Genomic DNA, 22,336 nt, shown 5'->3' with positions numbered 1-22,336 from the left:
AATGCATTACTCACTCCAAAACTAAGTTAATTAAAAACCGCACCTCTGTGCTTTAGTTGGGGTGGTGATTGTGCAGGTATATATATTTGTCCAAAGCCATCAAACTGTTCATACCTAAAACCTGTGCGTTTCTGGTGTATAAGCTCAATAAATCACCTTGGCAACAATAAGGGTGTGTACTCCTAGGCCCAAGCTCCACATCCAGAGATTCTCTCCTACAGCTCGAGTTATATGCATGTACTCAGAGGTTCATAGCTGATGTTTGTAATAAAATTAGGTGCATTACCTGAGACCCAACAGCAGTGCTAGCTGATGAGCCTGGCATGAGGTGCTGGCCGCTATGGGGAAAGGGCCCTGTGGATGCCAGGCGGTTTGCACCATGACCCAGTCTGGGTTAGGAAACGCCTGGGAGATGCTTGAAAGACAGGCGATTCCTGGGAGGGTTAAGGGACCAGAGCTTCTATTTATACCCTAGAGTACTTACTTTTAAAAAGCTAAGCAAAAAAAAAAAAAAGGAAAAGAAATATAGTGAGAATCTCTTTGCCCCTCCTCTGACTGTTTGAGATACACAGCTGATTCTGGAGTCCTTTGAGGGGGTGGTCCTGGTAACCAGGAGCCTCATTTTGGTTTCTCAGCTATCCCACCTGTGGTCGACCCTAGGTGTTTTTCCCTGTCAAGCCCATGATCACTTTGGTCCCTGTCTGCAGTGTGACCACCTGTGTCCTTCCTCCTGTGACCTCTCTGTCATCACCCTGCCCTGTCAGACTTAAGTGGTGGTTGGTGGTGGTGGGCAGAGGCTGGTGCCAGCCAAGGGGAGCAGCCAGGGGCAGGCTCCTCGACAGCCTCAGGGTGCAGTTGAAGCCTGAACCCAAGAAATGGGCTTCTCCTCATTGGCTTGAGCTTTTAGGCCCACCCCTCTTCTTTCCCCACCTGCCAGTACTGGCCCAAGCTTTCGCTAGGCTTGGTGGGTCTGTGTCATTGGCCGGGGCCCGTGAGAGCCTGCCAGCAAGATGCGGCGGCCCTGGGGAGGGTGACCAAGTGGGCTGTGACCACACCCTTCCCCCAATGCCCCAGAGTCCAACAGTGGCAGCCTCGCACCGATCCGATAGCGGAGACCTGTGGAGGGGCAGCAGCAGTGACCTGGACAAACCATCTTTCTCTAGACTTTTATATATAAAACATCCTGGAGTCCACCATGATTGGGCAGTTGAATCTTGAGTGGGAAATTAATCATCAAAGCTCAACTTGGGGAGGATATTCAGCAAATTCCCATTCATAATGAAGATAATACTTATGATGAATTAGTGCTAATGATGCAGTGACTCTTCAGAGGAAAACTTCTGAGTAATGATGGAATTACAATAAAATATAAACATGAAGATGGAGATCTTATGACAGTTTTTTGTTTTTGTTTTTTGCAGTACGCAGGCCTCTCACCGTTGTGGCCTCTCCCGTTGCGGAGCACAGGCTCCGGATACACAGGCTCAGCGGCCATGGCTCACGGGCCCAGCCGCTCTGTGGCATGTGGGATCCTCTCGGACCGGGGCACGAACCCGCGTCCCCTGCATCGGCAGGCAGACCCTCAACCACTGTGCCACCAGGGAAGCCCCTTATAACAGTTTTTGATAGTTCTGACCTTTCCTTTGCAATTCAGTGTAGTAGGATACTGAAACCGACATTATTTGTTAACTGCCAACCAGCACCCCTTGAATCAAGTCAGATGAAATATCTTCATGGAGAACTGATAGAACTTCTAAATAAAGTGAATCACTTATTGGATAGCTTGGAACCACCTGGAGAACCAGGACCGTCCACCAACATTCCTGAAAATGGTACTGTGAATGGTAGGGAAGAAAAGCCTGCTGCTAGAAAAGGACATAAAAAAAAGCCTGCTGCCTCTGATTCTTCTGGAAAACAGTCTACTCAGGTTATGGCAGGAAGTATGTCGGCTTTTGATCCTTTCAAAAACCAAGGTGAGGGGCTTCCATGGTGGCGCAGTGGTTGAGAGTCCTGCCGATGCAGGGGATGAGGGTTTGTGCCCCGGTCTGGGAGGATCCCACATGCCGTGGAGTGGCTGGGCCCGTGAGCCATGGCTGCTCAGCCTGCGCATCTGGAGCCTGTGCCCCACAAAGGGAGAGGCCACAACAGTGAGAGGCCTGCATACCACAAAAGAAAAAAAAACAACAAAAAACCCAAGGTGAGGGACTTCCTTGGTGGTCAAGCGGTTAACACATTATTGACCGGAGATATATCAATATGTTTTTAGAGAGTGATACAATTAACGTCACCATGCAAAGGTGTTAGAGCTTAAAATTGATCATGGGTTCATTATACAACTTACGATTGTAGTTATCATTCATATTTTGCTCCATTAGGTTTTTGTTCCAACCTTATGTATATTATAAATGTAAAATTTTTAAAAATGACGCATCGCGGAATTTTGAGTGAAGTAGAATATTTCGGTGAATTTTATGCAGATGCTTTCTCTGATTGTCCAAGCAGCATATACAGTAGTGTCTCAGAAGATGATAGGTCTTCAGAATATAGTTCTGATTCAGACGATGTGAATAGTAGACCAACAAAAAGACAAAAAACCTTAGTGATTGATTCTGATATGGAAAGTGAAAATGAAACTCCTTTGCTTCTGCATAAAAGTGGATCGAAGATAACATTTCTCGAAAATTAGAGGACTTTACTCATGTGTCAGGTGTAACTATTGAATGTGATAACCCGCAGTGTTAGTGAAAAAACAGAATTAACTTTTTGGCCGGCCAAACTAAAACTTGCCAGCCACAGGCATTAGTTTCTGCAAAAATATGCTGCAGCTAAGACCTGGCATGGCCAAATAAATAAATTAAATAAATAAATATCTAAGGGGAAAAAAAAAAAAAACAAGATGAAATCAATAAAAATGTCCTGTCAGCGTTCGGCTTAACAGATGATCAGATTTCAGGGCCACCCAGTGCTCCTGCAGAAAGAAGACTGTTCAGGAACTCGCAACAGCATTGCTTCCTCCTCCGCAGCTTACCCACCAGGAATTCAGCCACAGCAGCCACCATGTACAGAAGCTCAGACTCAAGCAGGTCAGAGTGAAGGTCAGATGTGCCAGCAGTACCTGCAGCAGGCCGGCCATGGCACTCAGCAGCCACAGGCACCTCCCAGCCACTACAGCAGAATGGTATTCAGTATGTAGGCTATATCAGCCAAATGCACCTCAACAGCCTCAGCAGTTCCAGGGACAACTGGAAGTTGGTTGGCCGGCAACCAACTTCTCAGGCACCGGCTCCTGGCTTTTCTGGTCAGTCTCAGCAACTTGCCTGCTCACCCGGCTCAGCAGTACCAGGCAAGCAGTTACCCACCCTCCATAGACTTACAGCCCACTAATTACACTGTGGCCCCTGCCTTACAACCCAGTATGGCTCCAAGCCAACCCGGGTCCTGTCAACCAAGACCAGGTTTCACTCTACCTCTTGGAAGTACCAAGTGGGTCTAATCCTTATGCACATAGCCATCCTCCCTTCGGTTAGGGCTATACCCAACCTGGACCAGGTTATCGATAAAGAGGCTCAGTTACACTCCCAAAAGATTCCAGTACTACTATTTTAATTCATACTGAGGTACAGAATTTTAAAAGCAGAGCATTTTTTAATGATATCATTATTGCTGTTAATTGAAAGTACAATTTGCTGGGGAAATAAAAGACCAAAATAAAAGGTTTTTTTCCTCCCCTGCTTAAAAGTAGCAGCTTCCTAGTCATTTTGGAACACTACTCTTACATGTGTGCAAAGTGATTGACTTATCTAGCTTGCCTTGTCCAGAGGATATTAAAATGCTAGGTTGAGGACTTCCCTGGTGGCACAGTGGTTAAGAATCCGCTTGCCAATTCAGGGGACACGGGTTTGAGCCCTGGTCCAGGAAGATCCCACATGCCGCGGAGCAACTAAGCCCGTGCACCAGGACTACTAAGCCTGCGCTCTAGAACCCAGGAGACACAACTGCTGACGCCCGTGCACCTAGAGCCTGTGTTCCGAAGCAAGAGAAGCCGCCACAATGAGAAGCCTGTGCACCACAACAAAGAGTAGCCCCCACTCACCACAACTGGAGAAAGCCTGCATGCAGCAGCGAAGAGCCAACACAGCAAAAAATAATAAATAAATTTATTTTTTAAAAAATACTAGGTTGAAATTCATCCATCTTCTTGGATTTTTACTATTAACACGATATACTAAAGTAGATACTTTCTTTTTCCCCCCACCGCACGGCATGTGGGGTCTTAGTTCCCTGACCAGAGATTGAACCCACGCCCCCTGCAATGGAAGTGCAGTCTTAACCACTGGACCGCCAGAGAAGTCCCCTAGTAGATCCCTTTGAGAACACAACTAGATATTATGTATAAAATGTAACATTGATAGGTTAATAAAGATGATAGAATCCAAAAAATTAATAAACATTACATAGGAAGCATAAGCAAGAAAATAAGTCCCCGTCCAGCCCTTCCATGTGTGGTCACGTTCGTGGAAACCTTTTCTGTGTGGTGTGTGGAGTGTTTATACTTTTTTTTTTTTGCGGTACGCGGGCCTCTCACTGTTGTGGCCTCTCCCATCGCGGAGGACAGGCTCCAGACGCGCAGGCTCAGCGGCCATGGCTCACGGGCCTAGCCGCTCCGTGGCAAGGGGAATCTTCCCAGACTGGGGCATAAACCCGTGTCCCCTGCATCGGCAGGCGGACTCTCAACCACTGCGCCACCAGGGAAGCCCTTGTTGTTTTTTTTTTAAATTTATTCATTTATTTAATTTTTGGCTGCATTGGGTCTTCGCTGCTGCACGCGGGCTTTTTCTAGTTGCAGTGAGCGGGGGCTACTCTTTGTTGCGGGGCGCAGGCTTCTCATTGTGGTGGCTTCTCGTTGCAGAGCACAGGCTCTAGGCATGTGGACTTCAGTAGTTGTGGTGCACGGGCTTAGCTGCTCTGCGGCATGTGGGAGCTTCCCGGACCAGGGCTCGAACCCGTGTCCCGTGCATTGGCAGGCAGATTCTTAACCACTGCGCCACCAGGGAGGCCCCTATACTTGTATTTTTTGAAAAACTGCCCTGTGTGTAATATTTGGGATCCGTATTTGTCACCTTGCATTCTGTTATGCATGTGATCAGCACAGGTGCTCTCAAGTGAATCCTTACTTTAATCGCCTGCCTGCCTGCCAGGGGAGTGCACCTTGCTGGACTGCTCAGCAGCCCTGGGGGCCGCACATTTAGTTTGTTTCCTGATCTTTGTCTTACGAGGGATGCCGTGATGAGCATCCGGCAAGGCTGGTCTTTAGATATGTCCTCAATTATTTTTTAGAAGGGAGTTTCCGAGTTGGAAGGCGGGTGGCTCTACCCCCATCCCAACACCAAGGGAGAGGGCTTTGGTCCCTGTGCCCCCGGGAACAGGATGAATTCCTTGTCAGTGTACTCTGTCGACCACCACAGCAACTGATTCCCCTCCAGGCCTGGCATTCCTCCCTAGCAGGCAGCTCCACCCTGCTCTGCGCAAGACATTCCATCCAGGGAGCAGGAGCCACCAGGATGGGTTAAAGTAATCTCAACCTTTGTCTTAACAGGACCTCATCTTTTGGAATTTGAAGGACATTTTTAAGGGGAAAGGCTTTAAAATTCCTCATTTTGAGATGGAGGGTGCCCTGTTCCTTCCATCTCAGATGCACTTTTCTCCTCCCCTGTGTGTGATAGAGACGTGGGCTGAATGAAGACTTCCTGGGATGGGGAGGGGTGTGAGTCCTGCTTGGGGTTGGGTTCTGGCAGAGACTGCTTCAGGGTGGGATGTAAGGCCAGAGACAGGCAGTGGACTTGGGGGCCACACTCACTTGCTGGAGTTGCCTTCCTGAGGCTCGTGACAGGTCCCCGCTGAGATGTACCAGGCACAGACAACAAGGAGAGCTGGGCAGATGGAGTAAGTGGTCTCTAAGGAACGTGACAGGAAAGTCCCTGCAGCAAATCCTCTGTGTGACTTGTGGAGGCAGCTGCCAGAGTGACTGGAGTCCTCAGCAAGTGTGGGTTGGAAAACTCAGAAACACCTCTGCTCGGTGCCCCCCCGGGAAGAATGCACTGCTGGGTAGTGTGGCGATACAGCCCCTCACCATACGTGGTCCTGTGTGCACCTGTCTTAGGTCGAATGACTTAAATGATCACAGGGTAATACAACGTGCTTGGAGGAAAGACACTGAAAAAATGCCAGTTCTGCCCCAGTTGAGTCCTCAAGGGGAGGGAAGAGGCAGTATTGAGTCCATGAGATTCCTGACAGTCAGGCGGCACCCACACACAGACAGCGTCCAGGGCCACAGGGCCAGGCCACGGTGAGGAGACAGGGACAGGGCTAGCTGAGCCCTGTGCACAGAGCCACCCTGAAACGCAAGAGGAAAGCTCAAAGCACATTTCCCACGATGCCTCCTGTTGAGTAAACTGTATGGTCCACCTGACAGCTGTTCGGCTGGTGCCCCAGTGTCCCTGGCCCTGCCTGTGCTGGGAGGGAGCGGTGTAGGGCCAAACCTGAACAAGACCTCTTACATCCAGGTGGCCCCTCAGCCTGCGTTTCCCTTGCAGGGGATCCTTCTGGTGTATGACATCACCAACCGCTGGTCCTTCGACGGCATTGACCGGTGGATCAAGGAGATCGATGAGGTAGGTGTGCTCCTTGTGGACACCCCCTTCCAGGGTCACACCCTCCCCAGCATGTGCGCTCCCATCCCCCATGAGGAGACTCTGTTACCCCCATTTTCAGCCCCTCCTGTGCCCCAGATCTGCATCTTCTCATGCACTGACTGCTATGGCACTCTCCCACTGGGGTCCTGTGCCCCAAGGAGCCCCACCTCATCACAGAAGCGACAGAGGGCCCTGGGGGGGGGCAGCACAGAGAGGGGGCATCCCACGTTCATGCCTCTGCTGAGTCCTGTGTGCTACCTAGCATGCACCCGGGGTCCCCCGGATCCTGGTTGGGAATCGGCTGCACCTGGCCTTCAAGCGGCAAGTTCCGACAGAGCAGGCACGTGCCTACGCAGAGAAGAACTGCATGACCTTCTTCGAGGTCAGCCCACTGTGCAACTTCAACGTCATCGAGTCCTTCACTGAGCTGTCCCGCATCGTGCTTATGCGGCACGGCATGGAGAAGATCTGGAGGCCCAACCGAGGTGAGGAGTGTGCCCAGCGGGGCCGGTTGTGGGGCTGGGGGTGTGGCTCAGGAGGGGCGGGGCTGTGACCTGTCCCACCCCCAGCAGGCGGACAGGTTCCAGGCTCCGCCTCCCAGGCCCTTGGACTCAGCAGTCCCACCAGAGCAGAGCTGCCAAGGTGGCCAGGGAAGCTCAGTAGTCGCCCAGGCTGAGGGGCTGGAGGTCTAGCCGAGCCCTGCTGGGTTCCGTGGCTCCAGGGATGAAACAGGAGCAGGGCGTCCAGTGGCTGCTCTCTGCATGCCTGGCAGGGGCAGGGTCCGGGGGTGTTCTGGTTCAGGAACCCTGGGAGCTTTGCAGACCTCCCCAATCCCCAACCCCCTCTAGGCGTCACTTGTGCTTACCTGCTGGCGAGATTGCCACTGGCCACCTAGATCTCCCCGTGCCTCACGCCCACCTCCCCATGGTCTGATCCCCCTCCCCACGGTCTGACCCCGCTCCCCCATCTTCTGACCCCCACCTGCAGTGTTCAGTCTGCAGGACCTCTGCTGCCGGGCCATCGTTTCCTGCACCCCCGTGCACCTCATCGACAAGCTCCCGCTTCCTGTCACCATCAAGAGCCACCTCAAGTCCTTCTCGATGGCCAATGGCATGAACGCTGTTATGATGCACGGGCGCTCCTACTCACTGGCTACTGGAGCAGGGGGCGGCGGCAGCAAGGGCAACAGCCTCAAGCGGTCCAAGTCCATCCGACCACCCCAGAGCCCACCCCAGAACTGCTCGCGGAGCAACTGCAAGATCTCCTAGCTCGGCAGGCCGTGCTCCATCCAGATGCACTCTGGGAGGGCTCACGCTTGGGGAGTGCTCCTGACCGGGCGCTGGGCCCAGCGCTGTGTGCAGGGAAAACTTTGGCCACACAGTCCCTCCTGGGAAGTGTGGGGATGCCCCTAGTAGGCTGGTGGTCTCAGCCAGACCAGCTCCACAGGACAGTGGAGGGCCATGCTGCTGGGATGGTGGCAGATCACACCCAGGACCCCGAGGTGTGGCTGAGAAGATCCCCGGAGGCGGCTCTGCCTGGCCCTAGCCTTGAGGGATCTGTCCCTGGGGACTGGGAGACCAGGTTCCCTTTCTTATTTATGTAAAAGATGGTTCACCCCTTTTGTACATTTTTAAAGGACCAGCAGGGAAGCCTCCATGCAACCACACCATGAGCCCATGACAGCTGAGGGGACAAGCTTTGGGACATTGGGAGAGAGGAGGTGTTGGAGGCAAAGATGGGAAAGAATCCACCATCAAGGCTTGAATCTGAATTCACATAACACTTCACATGGGGCTATGGGCTGTGTGGGTGCCAGTGGAGAACATGTGGAAGCTTTGGGCAGCAATCTTGGACTCCCCAGCTACATGCGTCGGCCTTTCTGAGCATGGTGGTCAGTATGCCCACCATGTGCTGAGGATGCGGGGGCCCCAGTAGTCTGTGTGGTGGAGCTGCAGTTTCCAGGGCTCCCGCCAGCCTTCCTGAATGACATCCGTGTGTGTCATAGAGCTACGGGTTCAGAGCCAGGGACGACTTGCAGGTTCCCACATTGCTTGGAAAAGGGGAAGGGAAGCGGGGTGCACCCCCCACGACCCTCCCCAGCTCCCTCTCTCCCCACGTGGGGGCCATCAATCTTCCTTCTGTGATTCTGCACCTTCGGTTCTGTTTACATCTGTTGCTGCATGAAATTGGCTCAGCGTCTCTCTGAGTTGACACAGAGCTATTTGTAGACAGTGCTCACTGGGGCCACCAGGCCCTGGGCAAGTCTGGACTGAGCCTTCCCCACTTGCCTCCTGGGGTGTCTAGACCCTTCTCTGGCCAGCTTCTGTCTTCTGACCTTGGGTGTGATCCCATAGCTGCTCCTCACCCAATTTCACCCCTCTGTGAGGTGACATGTCACCAAAACCTTTCTCACCCTTTACTTAGTGGTGGACTCTGAGCCCCTCCTCGAGGACCCACCAGCCAGCCTGAGCTGGAGGCCTGGCCTCCTTCCGTCCACCTGGCTGGTGACGTGGCCACAGGTCACACTGGTGCTCAACTCTACCTCCTGCCCACGGGCCCCTCCCTGGCCTGTGACCCCCTTGCTCGGGACTGTTCTGTGGTGGGTACCCCGAGGGCTGCTATGGGAGGTGAGGTGGGGAGGGGCTGCAGTGCCTGTGAGCAGGATCCTGGCTGAGGCCTGGTTGCCAGCAGGGTTGTGTGGGCAGAGGAGGCCCCACCCATCCTGTCCTGCCAGCAGGAGCCCCTTCTTTGGATATTGTTTTAAGGAAACGGACGATCCTGCATTCACCATATCAACACTACCCTTTGCTGCTGTCCACACTTGCACTATTCCTGGGCTCGTTTTGGACAGTTTTAGTTTCTTTGTACAGTAAACATAATTCAGCTCTGGCCTCCAGGCTGCGTTGTGAGTGAATGAAAGTCTGGCTTTACCCACTGGGCTGAGTGGCGGGTGGAGGGGTGGCACTGCAGAGGGCTGCTTTGTTCCTGCTCCATCCCCCATGACTGCCTTGCTGAGCTTCGAATGGTTTCAGGCCTCCCTGCGTTTCTATGTGGACTTGGAAACAGCTCTCCCCAGCTGTTCCTGCCTGTGCAGTAGTCCAACCCATGGCCACTGGGACCATCTGCTGCCTGCTGCCCCCGGGGCCGGCACCTGGGATACTGAGCCCTCACTAGTGTTCTGGGCAGGGCCTACCAGGTTCCCTCTGCTGCTTGAGCAGGTGGCAGACCAGAAGAACTGTCCCCCGAGACTCACCACAACTGAGAACCCAGGCCTTGGGGCCAGCATCCTCAGTGGGAGAGCCACCCACTTAAAAGGGTATGTAGGGCTCAGCTCGGGTGCGGCAGACGCCCTGGATGTCAGCAGGGCTGGGGTTAGGGGGGGCAATTGCTCTGAACGTAACCCCCACGGTTGGAGACCGCTACCTCTGGCTGTGGCTATACAGGGCAAGGGACCCATGGTGTCCTCCACACCTGGGGTGTCTCTTGGTCTCATTTGGACCAAACCAGGCTCTTATTACCCTGCCTCTCAGGTCAGCCAGTCAGAAACAGGGTCACAGGACACTCTCCCATCCAGTCTCAGAGCAGGCACTCCTGGGGCCCCAGACCCCTGGGAAAATCACATTCTGGCAGTGGCTGCGTTTGATCTCCCCGCTGCCCCCACGCCCAGGAGGAGCTTTCATCCTTCCTGAATGTCACAGCGCCTGGAGGGGCAGGCGAAGGCCTTTGGGTCCTTGCAGTTCCTTACGCTCTCCTGGGACACGCTGTTCTCACGGTGCTCTTAGATGCCCTTGATCTCTCTCAGGACTGCGCTGCCCCACGCCGGGCCACACACAGCTGCTGAGATTCAGATCAGTCCAAGTACACACCCTCACCATGTCTCTAGTGTCCACAGCGCTTGTGACCGGCGCCTGTGCCGGCCAGCACACACAGACCGTTCCCTCCCTGCCCACTGCTCTAGTACCCCACTTTTTTGGCAACCACCATAACCCGTTGAGGAAGGGCCTGGACCAGGAGACAGGTGCCTGGGTTTCAGCAGGGGTGGAAGCAGGCTCTCTAAATGCAAAATCCTGCCATGCCTCAGCCTCCCCCAGGCCATGCCCATCAGGTACCTTTGTGCTGCAAAGGCCTCACCTCCAGCAGGAAGGGTTTAGATTTGACCCCAAGAATTGCTGGCACGGTGTGACCACGAGAAGGGGTATGGGGGAGGTTGTGGAATCTTCCTTGGGAAGGGAACAGAACCCCACCATTGCTGGGCTTAACGCAGGTGGTAGGGCAGCCTGGCCTGCTCTGGGGAAGACCCAGGCCAAGGGTTGGATGGGGGAGCCAGAGGGGTTGGCCAGCCCTGCCCCCTCTTGCAGGGCAGCTTTGATCCCAGGGCCTGGAGGGAGGAGGGGCTCCAGTTACAGCGTTTCCCCCTCCCCTCTCCGGCCGGAACCGCCCTTCTCCGCCCCTTGGTGACCCTCATGGCCAGTGTCTCTGTGCTCCTGGGCGCTGGCCCCTCCCCAGCCTTCCTCTCCTCTCCCCGCCCCCTGCCCTGAGCTGACCAGAGGGGCTGGGAGGGGGAGGGGCCGGTGCCACAGGCACAGACTCAGCTCGGAGAGACCCGGAACCCACCCAGCCTGAGACTTGAGCGTCTGCTGTGAGCTCCGACCTTGGGGGACAGAGGGGAGTCCAGGGGCAGAGGGCAGGGGCACCGATCACAGATCTGGGAAGGTGGATGCCTGCAGGGAGTGGGGATCGGCAGGGCCTGAGGAGGGGCTAGCGGCCACACCCCCCCACCCCCTGGTCCCTCGGTCCCCATGCCGGCCCTGAGGCCACTCCTGCTGCTGTTGCTCCTGGTTGGGCTGACTGTGGGGGCCAGCCTGCCACCGGGGCCCGGGAGCCACCCGGGTGTGTGCCCCAACCAGCTCAGCCCCAACCTGTGGGTGGACGCCCAGAGCACCTGTGAGCGTGAGTGCGTCAGAGACCAGGTGAGCACAGGCACTGTCACCACTGGCCCAGCTTGGGGGGAGACAGACTACGTTGGGGGCCCAGGGCCTGTTGGGGGCCCCTGGTCAGCATGAAAGAAGCCAGGACCTCCCCCACGCCCCAGGCCTTGCCTGCAGAGGAGACCCTCAACCCTGAAAGTCACTTCCTCCTCGGGCTCCCCACTCTTCTGCTGGGGTTTCACACTGTGCTCCATGTGAGGGGCCCTGGAGACAGCCACCCCCAGTCTTTGCCTTCATGTGTCTGAAAACTGGAGGCCCCCTTCTCACTCCTCAGACCTGCCCACCCCCACCCCACAACTAGCTGTTTTCAGGTCCAGCGGGGCCGAGAGGCGGGAACCCGTTTGGAAGTCCCGCCTTTGCAGCCCGGCCCTGCACCACTGCAGTGGCCTTGAGCACGTTTTACATCCTCCCTGAGCCTCAGTGTCCTCATGTGTATGATGGGATAATAACAGAAGCTGCTCTGGGGGCCAGGGGTCTGAGGATTCCATGAGATCCAGTGAGATGACCTATGTGATGGGTGCGCCAGGCAGTTGTAGTTCATTGTCCAGATGGAAAGCAAACCTGCTCAACTCCCAGAGGGGAAACAGATTCAGGGAGAGGCAGCAGGGGACTCACCCCTGCCCTCGCTGGGCATGCTGGGGCAGGGCTGAAGAGGGAGGGGTATTTGGGTGTCCGCTGAGCTGTCCGCCCCCGCCCCTGCCCCCTCCGCAGGACTGCGCTGCCACTGAGAAGTGCTGCACCAACGTGTGTGGGCTGCAGAGCTGCGTGGCAGCCCGCTTCCCTGACAGCGGCCTGGCCACACCCAAGCTGGCGGCCTCATGTGATGGCTTCGTGTGCCCACAGCAGGGCTCTGATTGTGACATCTGGGATGGGCAGCCTGTGTGCCGCTGCCGTGACCGCTGTGAGAAGGAGCCCAGCTTCACCTGCGCCTCCGATGGCCTCACCTACTACAACCGCTGCTACATGGATGCCGAGGCCTGCCTGCGTGGCCTCCGCCTGCACGTCGTGCCCTGCAAGCACGTCCTCAGCAGGCCACCCAGCAGCCCCGGGCCCCCCGAGACCACCGCCCGCCCGACACCCGGGGAAGCCCTGGTGCCGCCTGCCCTCTACAGCAGCCCCTCCCCACAGGCAGTGTATGTAGGGGGCACAGCCAGCCTCCACTGTGACGTCAGTGGCCGCCCGCCACCTGCTGTGACCTGGGAGAAGCAGAGTGACCAGCGGGAGAACCTGATCATGCGGCCAGACCAGATGTATGGCAACGTGGTGGTCACGAGTATCGGGCAGCTGGTGCTTTACAATGCCAGGCCGGAGGACGCCGGCCTCTACACATGCACCGCACGCAATGCCGCTGGCCTGCTGCGGGCCGACTTCCCGCTCTCTGTGGTCCAGCGGGAGCCGGCCGAGGACGGGGCCCCAGTGGCCACCGCCCCAGCCCAATGCCTGCCCACCACGCAGGCCTGTGTCGGCACCCCCTCTGGCCAGGTCCTCTGGCACTTTGACCCGCAGCGGGGCGGCTGCATGACCTTCCCAGTTGGCAGCTGTGCCGGAGGTGCCCAGGGCTTCGAGACCTACGAGGCATGCCAGCAGGCCTGCGCCCGTGGCCCCAGGGATGCCTGCGTGCTGCCGGCCGTGCAGGGCCCCTGCCAGGGCTGGGAGCCGCGCTGGGCCTACAGTCCGCTGCTACAGCAGTGCCACTCCTTTGAGTACAGTGGCTGCGAGGGCAATGGCAACAACTTTGAGAGCCGCGAGAGCTGTGAGGATGCCTGCCCCGTACCGCGAACGCCGCCCTGCCGGGCTTGCCGTCTCCGGAGCAAGCTGGCGCTCAGCCTGTGCCGCAGCGACTTCGCCATTGTAGGGCGGCTCACAGAGGTGCTGGAGGAGCCCGAGGCGGGCGGTGGTGGCATCGCTCGCGTGGCCCTGGACGACGTGCTCAAGGATGACAAGATGGGCCTCAGGCTCTTGGGCACCAAGTACCTGGAAGTGACGCTGAGCGGTATGGACCGGGCCTGCCCCTGCCCCAACGTGACGGCTGGCGACAGCCCGCTGGTCATCATGGGCGAGGTGAGAGACGGTGTGGCCATGCTGGACGCAGGCAGTTACGTCCGCGCGGCCAGCGAGAAGCGCGTCAAGAAGATCTCGGAGCTTCTAGAGAGGAAGGCCTGCGAGCTGCTCAACCGCTTCCAAGACTAGCCCGCCCACCCGGCCCTCCCCACAAACCACCCACTCCCGGCCCGCCCTGTCCTCCCCGCCCTCAGCCTGAATAAAAGCATCCTGGACCTCATAGCCTGCCGGTGCTGGGAGTCCTGCCACCACATGGGGATTTGGCTCCAGTTTGAGGTCACCAGGGAGCACCAGTGAGGACCAGCCTCTGAAGCAGGTGCCACGTCCCACGGCTGGCGGGCCAGGTAGCCAGCTCAGTCCTGTCTCAGCAGTCACTGGGTCCTTCCTCCCTCCCCTATCTGCCCGAGTGGAGCAGAGTCCAGGATGCCCCCAAGCCCTGACCCACAGGCCAGACCCTTCTTGTCCCCAGGATGGAACCCTTGGAGACACAGCCTGCCCACCCAGCACCCTGCAAGGGTGCTCCCAGGAGGAGGCATGGCAGATACCAGCAATGGGACAGCAGGAAACACTTTATTCTCACGTTCTTAGCAGCCCTGTGGCCACTGGTTAAGAATCCCCAGTCTGGGGAGGGCCAGTCCCCATAGTCTGGCGCAGGATGGCAGGGGCTGGTGATCTGGGTTTGTCCCAGGGACACAGGCATGGCGGAGAAGGCGTTTACTCTTTCCGGAAAATTAGGCACTTGTTGTTGGCCGGCATGTCCACCTGGGGGAGATACTTTGGCTGGAGAAGCTGCTCCTGGTCCCCAGGGAGGCTGCCTGTGACCACAGTCCTCCCCACCTACCATCCTCTCCAGGAGCAGCCGCCTGGCCTGGCCCAGGTTCTCCAGAAGGGCCGTGTCCCGCAGCCCCCACTCTGGGTTCCTGCAGGAGAGAAGGAGGTGGAATCGGCCTGGGGGTCACCCAGCCCACCTGCCCCCCAACCAACCCCCTACTCACCCAGCTCTCACCTGCATCTGAGGGTGAGGTCAAAGTCCACGTTACTCTGGGGAGAAATCTTCCCATTGATGGCATAGGGCTGTGGAGACGAAGAACATGATTCTGTCCGCTATCCACAGGCTCAGCTATCCCCTGTCATCCACTGGGCAGACTTGCAGGATGGCACCCACAGAATGGAAAGTACACACCCATCATTGCTTCCCAGAGGGGGACAGCTGAGGACCAGCTGCTGAGCCAACAGGGTGCAGAAAGACTGGCAGATGACAGAGAAGTGATGGAGAGGGGACGGCCTGGGTGTGTTTCAGTGATAACGGGAAGCTGGGGAAAAGGGCAACAGAAAATACGGAGACAAGAAAGGAGTCCTGAAAGGCAGGGACAGCCAAGGCCGGCTGGGGTGGTCCTGCCAGGAGAGGCCCATCTCAGGCAGGAGCACTCACCCCATAGGTGATGAGGAGCGCCTTGCGTTTGAGCAGGTGTCCTGCTGCTCTGAAGAGCCCCTGAGAAGTGGGGGAAGCAGGAGAGCAGTGAGGAGCTTTCCCCAGGGCCCAAAAGAGCCCTGGGCCTGGGACTGGAATCCCAGCCTGACCTCCCCCGCCTGGGTGCTCTGTCTCTGATTCAGGGCAAACCCGGCATCCCGCTCCCTCCCAGTGCAGGGGAAGGAATGCCGCACAGCGCAGGTGGGTGGCCCCTGGGTAGCTCACCCACGCTCCCACAGACCTCGGTGCAGCTCAGGGGGCTGATGTGGCTCATGTTGATGCAGAGTATCAGGTCCAGAGATTGCGGCAGGATCCCGCCCCACTGCTCCCAATCCCACCTCACGTCCAGGTACAGCGGGGCCTTCACGTTGGGCAGTCCCTGGGCCTGAGTGGTGGCCAAGATGCTGCGGGAAGGCAGCCCGTGGGTGGGGTGGCATGTGCAGCCGTTTCTGCAACCCTATTTGGGGGAGGCTTAGAAGGATAACAATAGCGTGGGGATCCAGGGCAGCGGGATGGGGGCACATTTTCACCCCCGGGGTCCCGCCTTCCCGCCGCACCTGTCCAGGCAGCGCTGGTCCACGTCGGACGGCTGCCACTCGGCGTGGGGAAAGGCCCGCGCAAAGTGGGCCGTGTGCTGGCCAGAGCCCGAGGCCACCTCGAGCACGCGGACGCCGCGCTGGGCCGGGTCCACGTACTGCCGCAGCACGCGCAGGATGGGTTCCTTGTTCCGTTCGGCGGCCGCCGCCACCAGCATCTTTCTAGTCCCGCGCGGCGGGGCCCGTTGTGTTAGTCCAGCACCACCGGGCTCGTCGGGAGTGTTGTTGTGGTACCGCGGGGCCCGTCGGGAGTGGTAGCCCGGCGCCGCGGGGCCTGTCGGGAGCTGTGGCCTGGCCACCTAGCAGCCGCACCCCCCCCACCACCACCACATACGGACTACAAGTCCCAGGAGGACACGCGCCGCACCTTAAAGGCCCCGCATCCGCAGAGGCGGGTAGCGAGCCGCGGCCTCCGCAGGGGGACGGGGCGAGGAGATTGGGGCGCTGGTTTACAGGCGCCCATTGGCTCAGCACCCGGTGCCCATGGCTGTCCTGGCACATTTTCATAGCTCTTGTTACTCCAAAGTTGTCTCGTTCGTGTCGCATCAGAATGGGGTACTTCCCTCTAGGTCTTTCTTTCCTTTATGAAATCTCTCGGGGTTTTCTTGAGTTAAGGGGAAAGAAAAAAAAGTTACGACGTGCGCCGCCCGGGAATCGAACCCGGGTCGCAAGAATGGGAATCTTGCATGATACCACTACACCAGCGGCGCTGTTGCTGATACCTTCGCCCGCGAGACTTAGGAGGTTGTGACGCAACTAACAGCCTCCCCCACTACCCTTCCCACCCCCGCTTCCCCGGCTCCGCGCAGAGACATTAGCGCGCATGCGTCGCTAATGGTTAGGCGCACCAGGTCTGGCGGGGTCCGCGATGGTTGGCGGGGGTCTCGGGATGTCGCTCGGGCACCCAGCGCTCGAGGGGAAGGAGCAGGGGATGAGCTACGTGGGCTTGTAGCCGACTGGATTCAAGCGTGCTCCGTGGAAACCATGGCAACCGCGGCATTCGGAAATTGTGGGGGCGGGGCCATGGGAGGGCTTTCGTGGCTGGGGCGGGTTCCTGGCTGGGAGGTGGCTGAGGGTGGGTGGGGTTGTGTGGCGGAGCTCCTTGTGGTGGACTGGGCTCCGCTGGGGCGGGGCTGGGGCTGCAGCTGGGCAGGGTTCTGGGGCGGGGTTCTTATGTGGGCGAGGTTGTGCTCAGCGAGGCTCCTTGCGGTGGGTGGGGCTCCGGGAGGGGCGGGCCCAGCCTGCCGGAACTGAGCCTGTGATGCTCAGGGCTTCTCTGTGACACTGAGATGACCAGCGCTAGCCTAGGGTTCACGGATGTTGTGAGGGGTCGGTGACCTTTGAGTCAAGTCGGAGGCCGATTTGTTGTGTTCACGGTTCTTCCCTGGTTGTCTTCTTGGGGCCCTTGTCTCAGAAGGGGCCCTTTCAGCAGGCTGGAGACCGTGCTCTGCAGTCAGGACTCGCTTATCTCCTTTGCTGGGCACTTTTTCTCGCGTGAGACACCCCTCCCCCCATACCCAACGTCGCTCTGGCAAGAGCTCTGAGAATGGCACTGACCGAGACTTTAGCCTGGGATTGCTGTCTAGGGGGCATGCAGAGTGGGACCAGAGGCCACTGTCTGAATGTGGTCAGAAAAGGAGGACAACCTTGCATCTTAGGGACGGGAGATGGGAAAGTTCCACTCAGTGGGCCGGCCTCCAGACAACCCCTCTGGCATTCTGCATTACGACCACCCTTTTCTCGTAGCTGACTTTCCCATTTCACGGCCCTGAGCTTTCATTACCTGACTCACTTTTGCCTCACCTCTTACTTTGTTGGCTGAGCATTTTCTGTGTCTCCAGGTGGAGAAGAGGTGTCTGTCAATGTGAATCCCTGACCCTCACCTGTAATGATCAGTGGTCATCTGAGGCCTCACCAACCAGGCCCCTCAGCCCTCCTTGCCCACTCGAGAGGCACCACGCTTTCTGGTGACTTCACATGGCATTCCTGGGCACGGGCCACCCTGTCATATTATAGTATAATAAGAAATAGATACTTGGTCTTCATCCTGATTCCTGGAATAGAACTCTTGAAACCCTGAAGATTTCGTGAGTGATGGGGTGAGAGGAGCATCTGTTATTCATAACAAGCCCCTTTCAGCCTTACCTGGATTTATACCAATGAGGTGACTCTTGGAGGATGGGGGCTGGTTGCCAGGGGAACCCTGTGATTAGGGGGTTGGAACTTTCTGCCCCACTCAGACTTCTGACTCCTGAGAGGGGGAGGGGCTGGAGACACAGCTAATCTGCAATGGCCAATGATTTGATCAGCCCTGCCCTTGTAATGGAGCCTCCATACAAACCGCAGATGGAGGGGTTCAGGGAGCTTCCAGATGGTGAACTTGGAGGTGCTGGGAGGGTGGCTCCCAGGGAGGGCATGGGGGCTCTGCACCCCTTCCTCACACCTTCCCGGGGCATCTCTTTCACCTGGCTGTTCCTCAGTCGTGTCCTTTATGATAAACCAGTAGATACAAGTAAAATGTTCCCCTGAGTTCTGTGAGCCATTCTGGCAAGTTATGGAACCCAAGGAGCAGGTAGTGGGAACCCTGACTTACATCTGGTTGGTCAGAAGCACAGGTGACGGCCTGGACTCCTCATTGGCGTCTGCGGGGGTGGGGGGTGGTGTTGAGGGACTGAGCCCTCAGCCCGTGGGTCTGCACGAACGCTGGGCAGTTAGAGTTAGAATCCAGTTAAGTTGTCAGACACCCAGTTGGTGTCCAAAGAGAACTAGAGTGTTCTCACTAGAGAACCAGTAAGAACTACCCCCACACACACACTTTTGGTGTCAGAAGTGTTGTGAGTACAGAAAAAGAAGATTTTCCTTTACACTCATGTCCTGTAAGAGGGAAGGAGCCTGCTTCCCCCATGCTGTATGGTGCTGCTTGAGGAACTGCCCACATGCCCTGCAACGTCTCTGTTTAACGGCACTTGACCTCAGGTTGACGTCCCCCTGCCACGTTCATCACTCTGGACTGGATGCTGTGCGAACTGACACCTACCCTCCGCGCTCACCAAGCTCAGAGCCTGGGACAGAAGCAGCTGGGCGCAGCCAAGCGGTGGCCTTTGCTGCAGTGCGTGTGTGAATGCATGCATGTGAGCATGTGTGAGCTGCGTGAACAAGTGTGAGCACATATTTCCTGTAAAGTGCCGGATGTGTGTCAGACTCTGGGAGGGTCCAAGTCCCCCAGGGGATGCTGAACATGGGACGCCCAGAAGTGCCCCAGACCCGGGCCCCTGCTCAGTGGTACCTCCTGGGGTTGTGTCTCCTGCGGATTACTGTTGGAGCCAGAGGGGCCTCTCCTGCTAGTCATGCTCATCTACAGAGGGCTGTGGAGTAAGCCCCCCTAGTGCTGCCCCATGATGTCCAGAGCCAACAGCAGGGTCCAGCTTCCTTCCTGAGGTCCAGGCCCACATGCCCACCATTCACTGAACTTCCTCCCAAGCCCTCCAGTGCTGCACCCTGGGCACTTCCCCTCCCATTCCCTCACCCTCACCCACTACTGCTTCCCTCTGTATATTAATTTTCTAGAGCTAGTATAACACATTACCCCAAAACTTGGTGACTTAAAACAAAAATTTATTTTCTCACAGTTCTGCAGGCCAGAAGCCCAAAATAAAGATGTCAGCTCCCTCCAGTGGCCCTACAGGAAGCCCTTTCGTGATCACAGCTTCCAGCTTCTGTGTGGCTCCAGTCGTTCCTGGGCTTGTGGCCACCTCACTGCAGTCTCTGCCTCTGTCTTCACCTGGTCTTCTCTGTGTCCAAATATACCTCTCTCCTCTCTCTTACAAGGACACTCATCATTGGATTTAGGGCCCATCGTAATCCAGAATGACCTTATCTCGAAATCCTTGCTTTAATTATATCTGCAAAGACCATTATTCCAAATAAGGTCATGTTCTGAGGTTCTGGGTGATGTATCTTTGGGGGGCCACTGTTCAACTCACTGCACTTGGGTATGGGAATGGGCAATCCATTGGGAATTCCCTGGAGGTCCAGTGGTTAGGACTTAGCACTTTCAGTGCTAGGGCCCAGGTTCAGTCCCTGGTCAGGAAACTAAGATCCTGCAAGCCACGAGGCCAAAAAAAAAAAAAAGGAATGGGCAATGGGCAATCCCTAGAAACTTGGTGGCAGGTGTGGCAGCATCCAGCCAGAGCCTTTCCTGGGGGCCACTGATCACCCTTTATTGGCAGAAGCCCATCCTCTAGTCTGGGTTGGTGAGGGCATGGATTTCAGATCTGGAAAGTGATGGAGGATGACTGAAAACTTAAACTTCTTTCTCCTCTAACATGACATTTTACTATCATATTTAGAGCCTTTTAGAAGAGAAAAACCATACTTGTTTTTATTATGATTAACTGGGGTCAGTGAGGTAAAGGCCTTTCCTTACTATGACACCCATTTTTTTCAGCCTGCTGGGTGAGGCCCCTGCCTCCTCTTCAACTGCCCATGACTCCAACTCCAGGATGGGTTTCCAGCCTGACAATAGGGAATGTTGCTAGCTGTAAGACACTGTCTCTATGGGGGCTCAGCAGGCTGGCCTACCATCATGGACAGTGTAGTCCAGGGAAGGCCAGGCTGGCCAGGGTTCCTACCCTAACAGGAGAACCAAACAGATCTTGATTTCAGGCCCATCCAGACCCTGACCTCTCCCAGGCTCTGGCTGGGCCCTCCCCATGCCCCTTGGCTCTGTCCCGGGGCCAGGGCAGGTCTCACACTTGAGTCCTGGGAGCAGTGAGGCTGGAAAGGTGCCTCAGGGGGAGATCAGCCCCACCCTCCTCCCTGCCCTCCTCTGCTGCCTGCCCCCTACAACTGGGCCTTTCTCTCCCTGGCTCCCCTCTCCCTTAGCTCAGTGTCTTTTAGGGACCTCACTTCTCCCCCAGGCCCAGCCTGTCCTGCACCCCCTCCTCTCCTGCCTGTCGGGACCATTCCTGTTCTGCTCTTTCCTGGAGCCCTTCCAAGGGGTCTTGGACCCAACCTTTGACCTCAGACAAGGCCCGTAGGCAGGGCTGGGACATTAGAGTCTAGCAGCCTTGGCCACCATCAAGGCCAGGCCTATCTGCTCATCAACAGGCCCTGTCCTTTCCCTCTTCACGCTGGCCTGAGGGGGTGCCTGGGAGACGAGGAGCTCTCAACTTATGTCAACCTGGGGGGAGGTACTCCCCCACCCCAGGGCCTGGCTCCTTCTGCCGAGAACGTGTGCCTTCAGGACACAGGCCCACCCAGGCCCCTCACCCTGCGGGGTCTTCCCAGCCTGAGTGAGTTAGCACTGTGCTCGAGGCCACCAGGGAGACTAGGGCAGCCAGCACAGATGACGCAGGGCAGGAGCGTGGTGGCCTTGACACAGCTGGGGGGAGGGACGAGGGATGGGCACCTCGGGTGGAAAGGGGGCCAGCTTGGCCAGGGGGTGTGCTCGTGCCCAGACTCTCTGGACATGCTCTCCCCTCTCAGAGTCACAGGCTTTGCTCAGCCCAGCCCCACAGAGTGGGAAGCTGGGGCCGAGGATAGGGGTCTTATCCTTTGGCCTTGGGTAGAACAAGACGCAGAGCCAAGAGGCTATGGGGGACTTGGGAGGAAGGACAGCCCAGCTGCCCCAGGAAGCAGATTTCCCTGAAGGAGCCCCAGCAGGCCCAGTCCCCCAACCTCGACCAGCAGCCACACAGGTGCATGGGGTAGGGCGGTGGGGGGATCCTCCTGCTGGTTGCCTCCACCCCAACCCTAACCCCCCCACCATGTTGTACACAGTACTTGTTGTCTGGACGTGATATGAGGAGAAAGATGCGCTCTAGCCCGACCTGGCTTCTCAGCCCTGCCTGGGTGGGAGGCTTCAGGCCCGCTCGGGTGTGGGGTGTGGGGGGAGCTGGGCTAGGTGCCCTCCAGGAACCCACTGGGCCACAGTGCTGAGGGGAAGCCCCCTTGCCCCCTGGGGCAGCGGATCCCAGACTGAGACACACCCCAGGCTCTGGTGCTGGCCCGACTGAGCCTCCCCAAATACTTGTGGGAGCAGTGCAGGAGCCCTGAGGGACCAACGTGGCTGCACAAGCCTCTGAGGTGGATGCCACACCCCCTGGATGACCCTGGGCAGAGTTTGGTTTTTCGGGGGGAGGGGGCATTAAGGATTGAACTCAACCAAAGGGAGGATGGGTGCCTCCAGCAGAATCCAAAAGGCCCTCAGGCTCACAAACCCAGGAGTTCTGTGGTTCCCCCTCCCCCAACCCAGGCTACTGTGTGTGAGACCCTGTGATGACCCTGCCCCCACTGACAGCCTGAGGCAGCCCTAAGCAGCCTGTGAACTGGGAGGAAGGGGCATCTCTATCTAATCCTCAGGAAGGAACCCTGTGGGTAGAGCCCCCTGGGAAGGCGCTGCCTGGCAGATTAGGGCACAGCAGCCCCTCTCCTCCAGCAGGTCTGGCTCCTGAGGCACTGTCACTGAAGTAGGTCTTGAGGCTGACCCCACTGCCTGGGGGGTTTGGAGGAGTAAGTGCTCTTTCT

At 57.2% G+C, this 22,336-nt stretch overlaps 3 protein-coding genes, 1 non-coding gene and 1 pseudogene across 9 annotated transcripts in view; 3 read left to right on the top strand and 2 right to left on the bottom strand.

Moving 5' to 3' along the window:
• Positions 1-9,583, top strand: part of RAB40C (RAB40C, member RAS oncogene family) — a 29,842-nt gene extending 20,259 nt beyond the window's left edge. For all 4 annotated transcript variants that reach the window (XM_059037192.2, XM_059037194.2, XM_067012731.1 and 1 more), the window contains 3 exons: positions 6,594-6,671; positions 6,955-7,177; positions 7,680-9,583. In XM_059037192.2, the coding sequence (XP_058893175.1) occupies positions 6,594-6,671; positions 6,955-7,177; positions 7,680-7,960 (582 nt within the window). In that variant the 3' untranslated portion in view covers positions 7,961-9,583. The remainder of the gene's footprint in view (positions 1-6,593; positions 6,672-6,954; positions 7,178-7,679) is intronic.
• LOC131740859 (protein TFG pseudogene) lies at positions 1,943-3,587 on the top strand (annotated as a pseudogene).
• A 665-nt stretch (positions 9,584-10,248) lies between the features above and the next one.
• WFIKKN1 (WAP, follistatin/kazal, immunoglobulin, kunitz and netrin domain containing 1) lies at positions 10,249-13,951 on the top strand. The gene has a single exon (XM_067012730.1). The coding sequence runs from the start codon at positions 12,167-12,169 to the stop codon at positions 13,868-13,870; it is 1,704 nt and encodes a 567-aa protein (XP_066868831.1). The 5' UTR covers positions 10,249-12,166; the 3' UTR covers positions 13,871-13,951.
• Positions 13,952-14,292: 341 nt separating this feature from the next.
• Positions 14,293-16,142, bottom strand: METTL26 (methyltransferase like 26). 3 transcript variants are annotated; one of them, XM_059036477.2, is made up of 6 exons: positions 15,770-16,142; positions 15,454-15,616; positions 15,174-15,233; positions 14,748-14,815; positions 14,583-14,661; positions 14,293-14,503 (listed from the first exon to the last, which is right to left on the bottom strand). In XM_059036477.2, exons 1-6 carry the CDS (start codon positions 15,964-15,966, stop codon positions 14,456-14,458), a joined length of 615 nt encoding a protein of 204 aa, XP_058892460.1. In that variant the 5' UTR covers positions 15,967-16,142; the 3' UTR covers positions 14,293-14,455. The 3 variants fall into 3 exon arrangements, with proteins under 3 accessions (XP_058892460.1, XP_058892459.1, XP_058892461.1); XM_059036476.2 differs by having other exon boundaries at positions 15,438-15,683; positions 15,770-16,095; XM_059036478.2 differs by lacking the exon at positions 15,174-15,233 and having other exon boundaries at positions 15,770-16,062.
• Positions 16,143-16,447: 305 nt separating this feature from the next.
• TRNAG-CCC (transfer RNA glycine (anticodon CCC)) lies at positions 16,448-16,518 on the bottom strand. Its single transcript has one exon. It is a non-coding gene; the product is annotated as a tRNA-Gly (tRNA).
• Positions 16,519-22,336: the final 5,818 nt, after the last annotated feature.

This window comes from Kogia breviceps, chromosome 14 (assembly GCF_026419965.1).
Source record: "Kogia breviceps isolate mKogBre1 chromosome 14, mKogBre1 haplotype 1, whole genome shotgun sequence".
In the NCBI taxonomy this organism is placed as follows: domain Eukaryota; kingdom Metazoa; phylum Chordata; class Mammalia; order Artiodactyla; family Physeteridae; genus Kogia; species Kogia breviceps.
The sequence above is the reverse complement of the archived record's forward strand: the minus strand, read 5'-3'. Positions and strand labels throughout refer to the sequence as shown.

Coding starts and splice junctions, on each gene's coding strand:
- WFIKKN1 (XM_067012730.1), top strand. CDS start 12,167: ATGAGATCCAGTGAGATGACCTATGTGATGGGTGCGCCAGGCAGTTGT.
- METTL26 (XM_059036476.2), bottom strand. CDS start 15,966: ATGCTGGTGGCGGCGGCCGCCGAACGGAACAAGGAACCCATCCTGCGC. Junction 15,684..15,769: donor GACCAGCGCTGCCTGGACAG/GTGCGGCGGGAA, acceptor TATCCTTCTAAG/CCTCCCCCAAATAGGGTTGC. Junction 14,504..14,582: donor GGCTGCTCCTGGAGAGGATG/GTAGGTGGGGAG, acceptor TATCTCCCCCAG/GTGGACATGCCGGCCAACAA.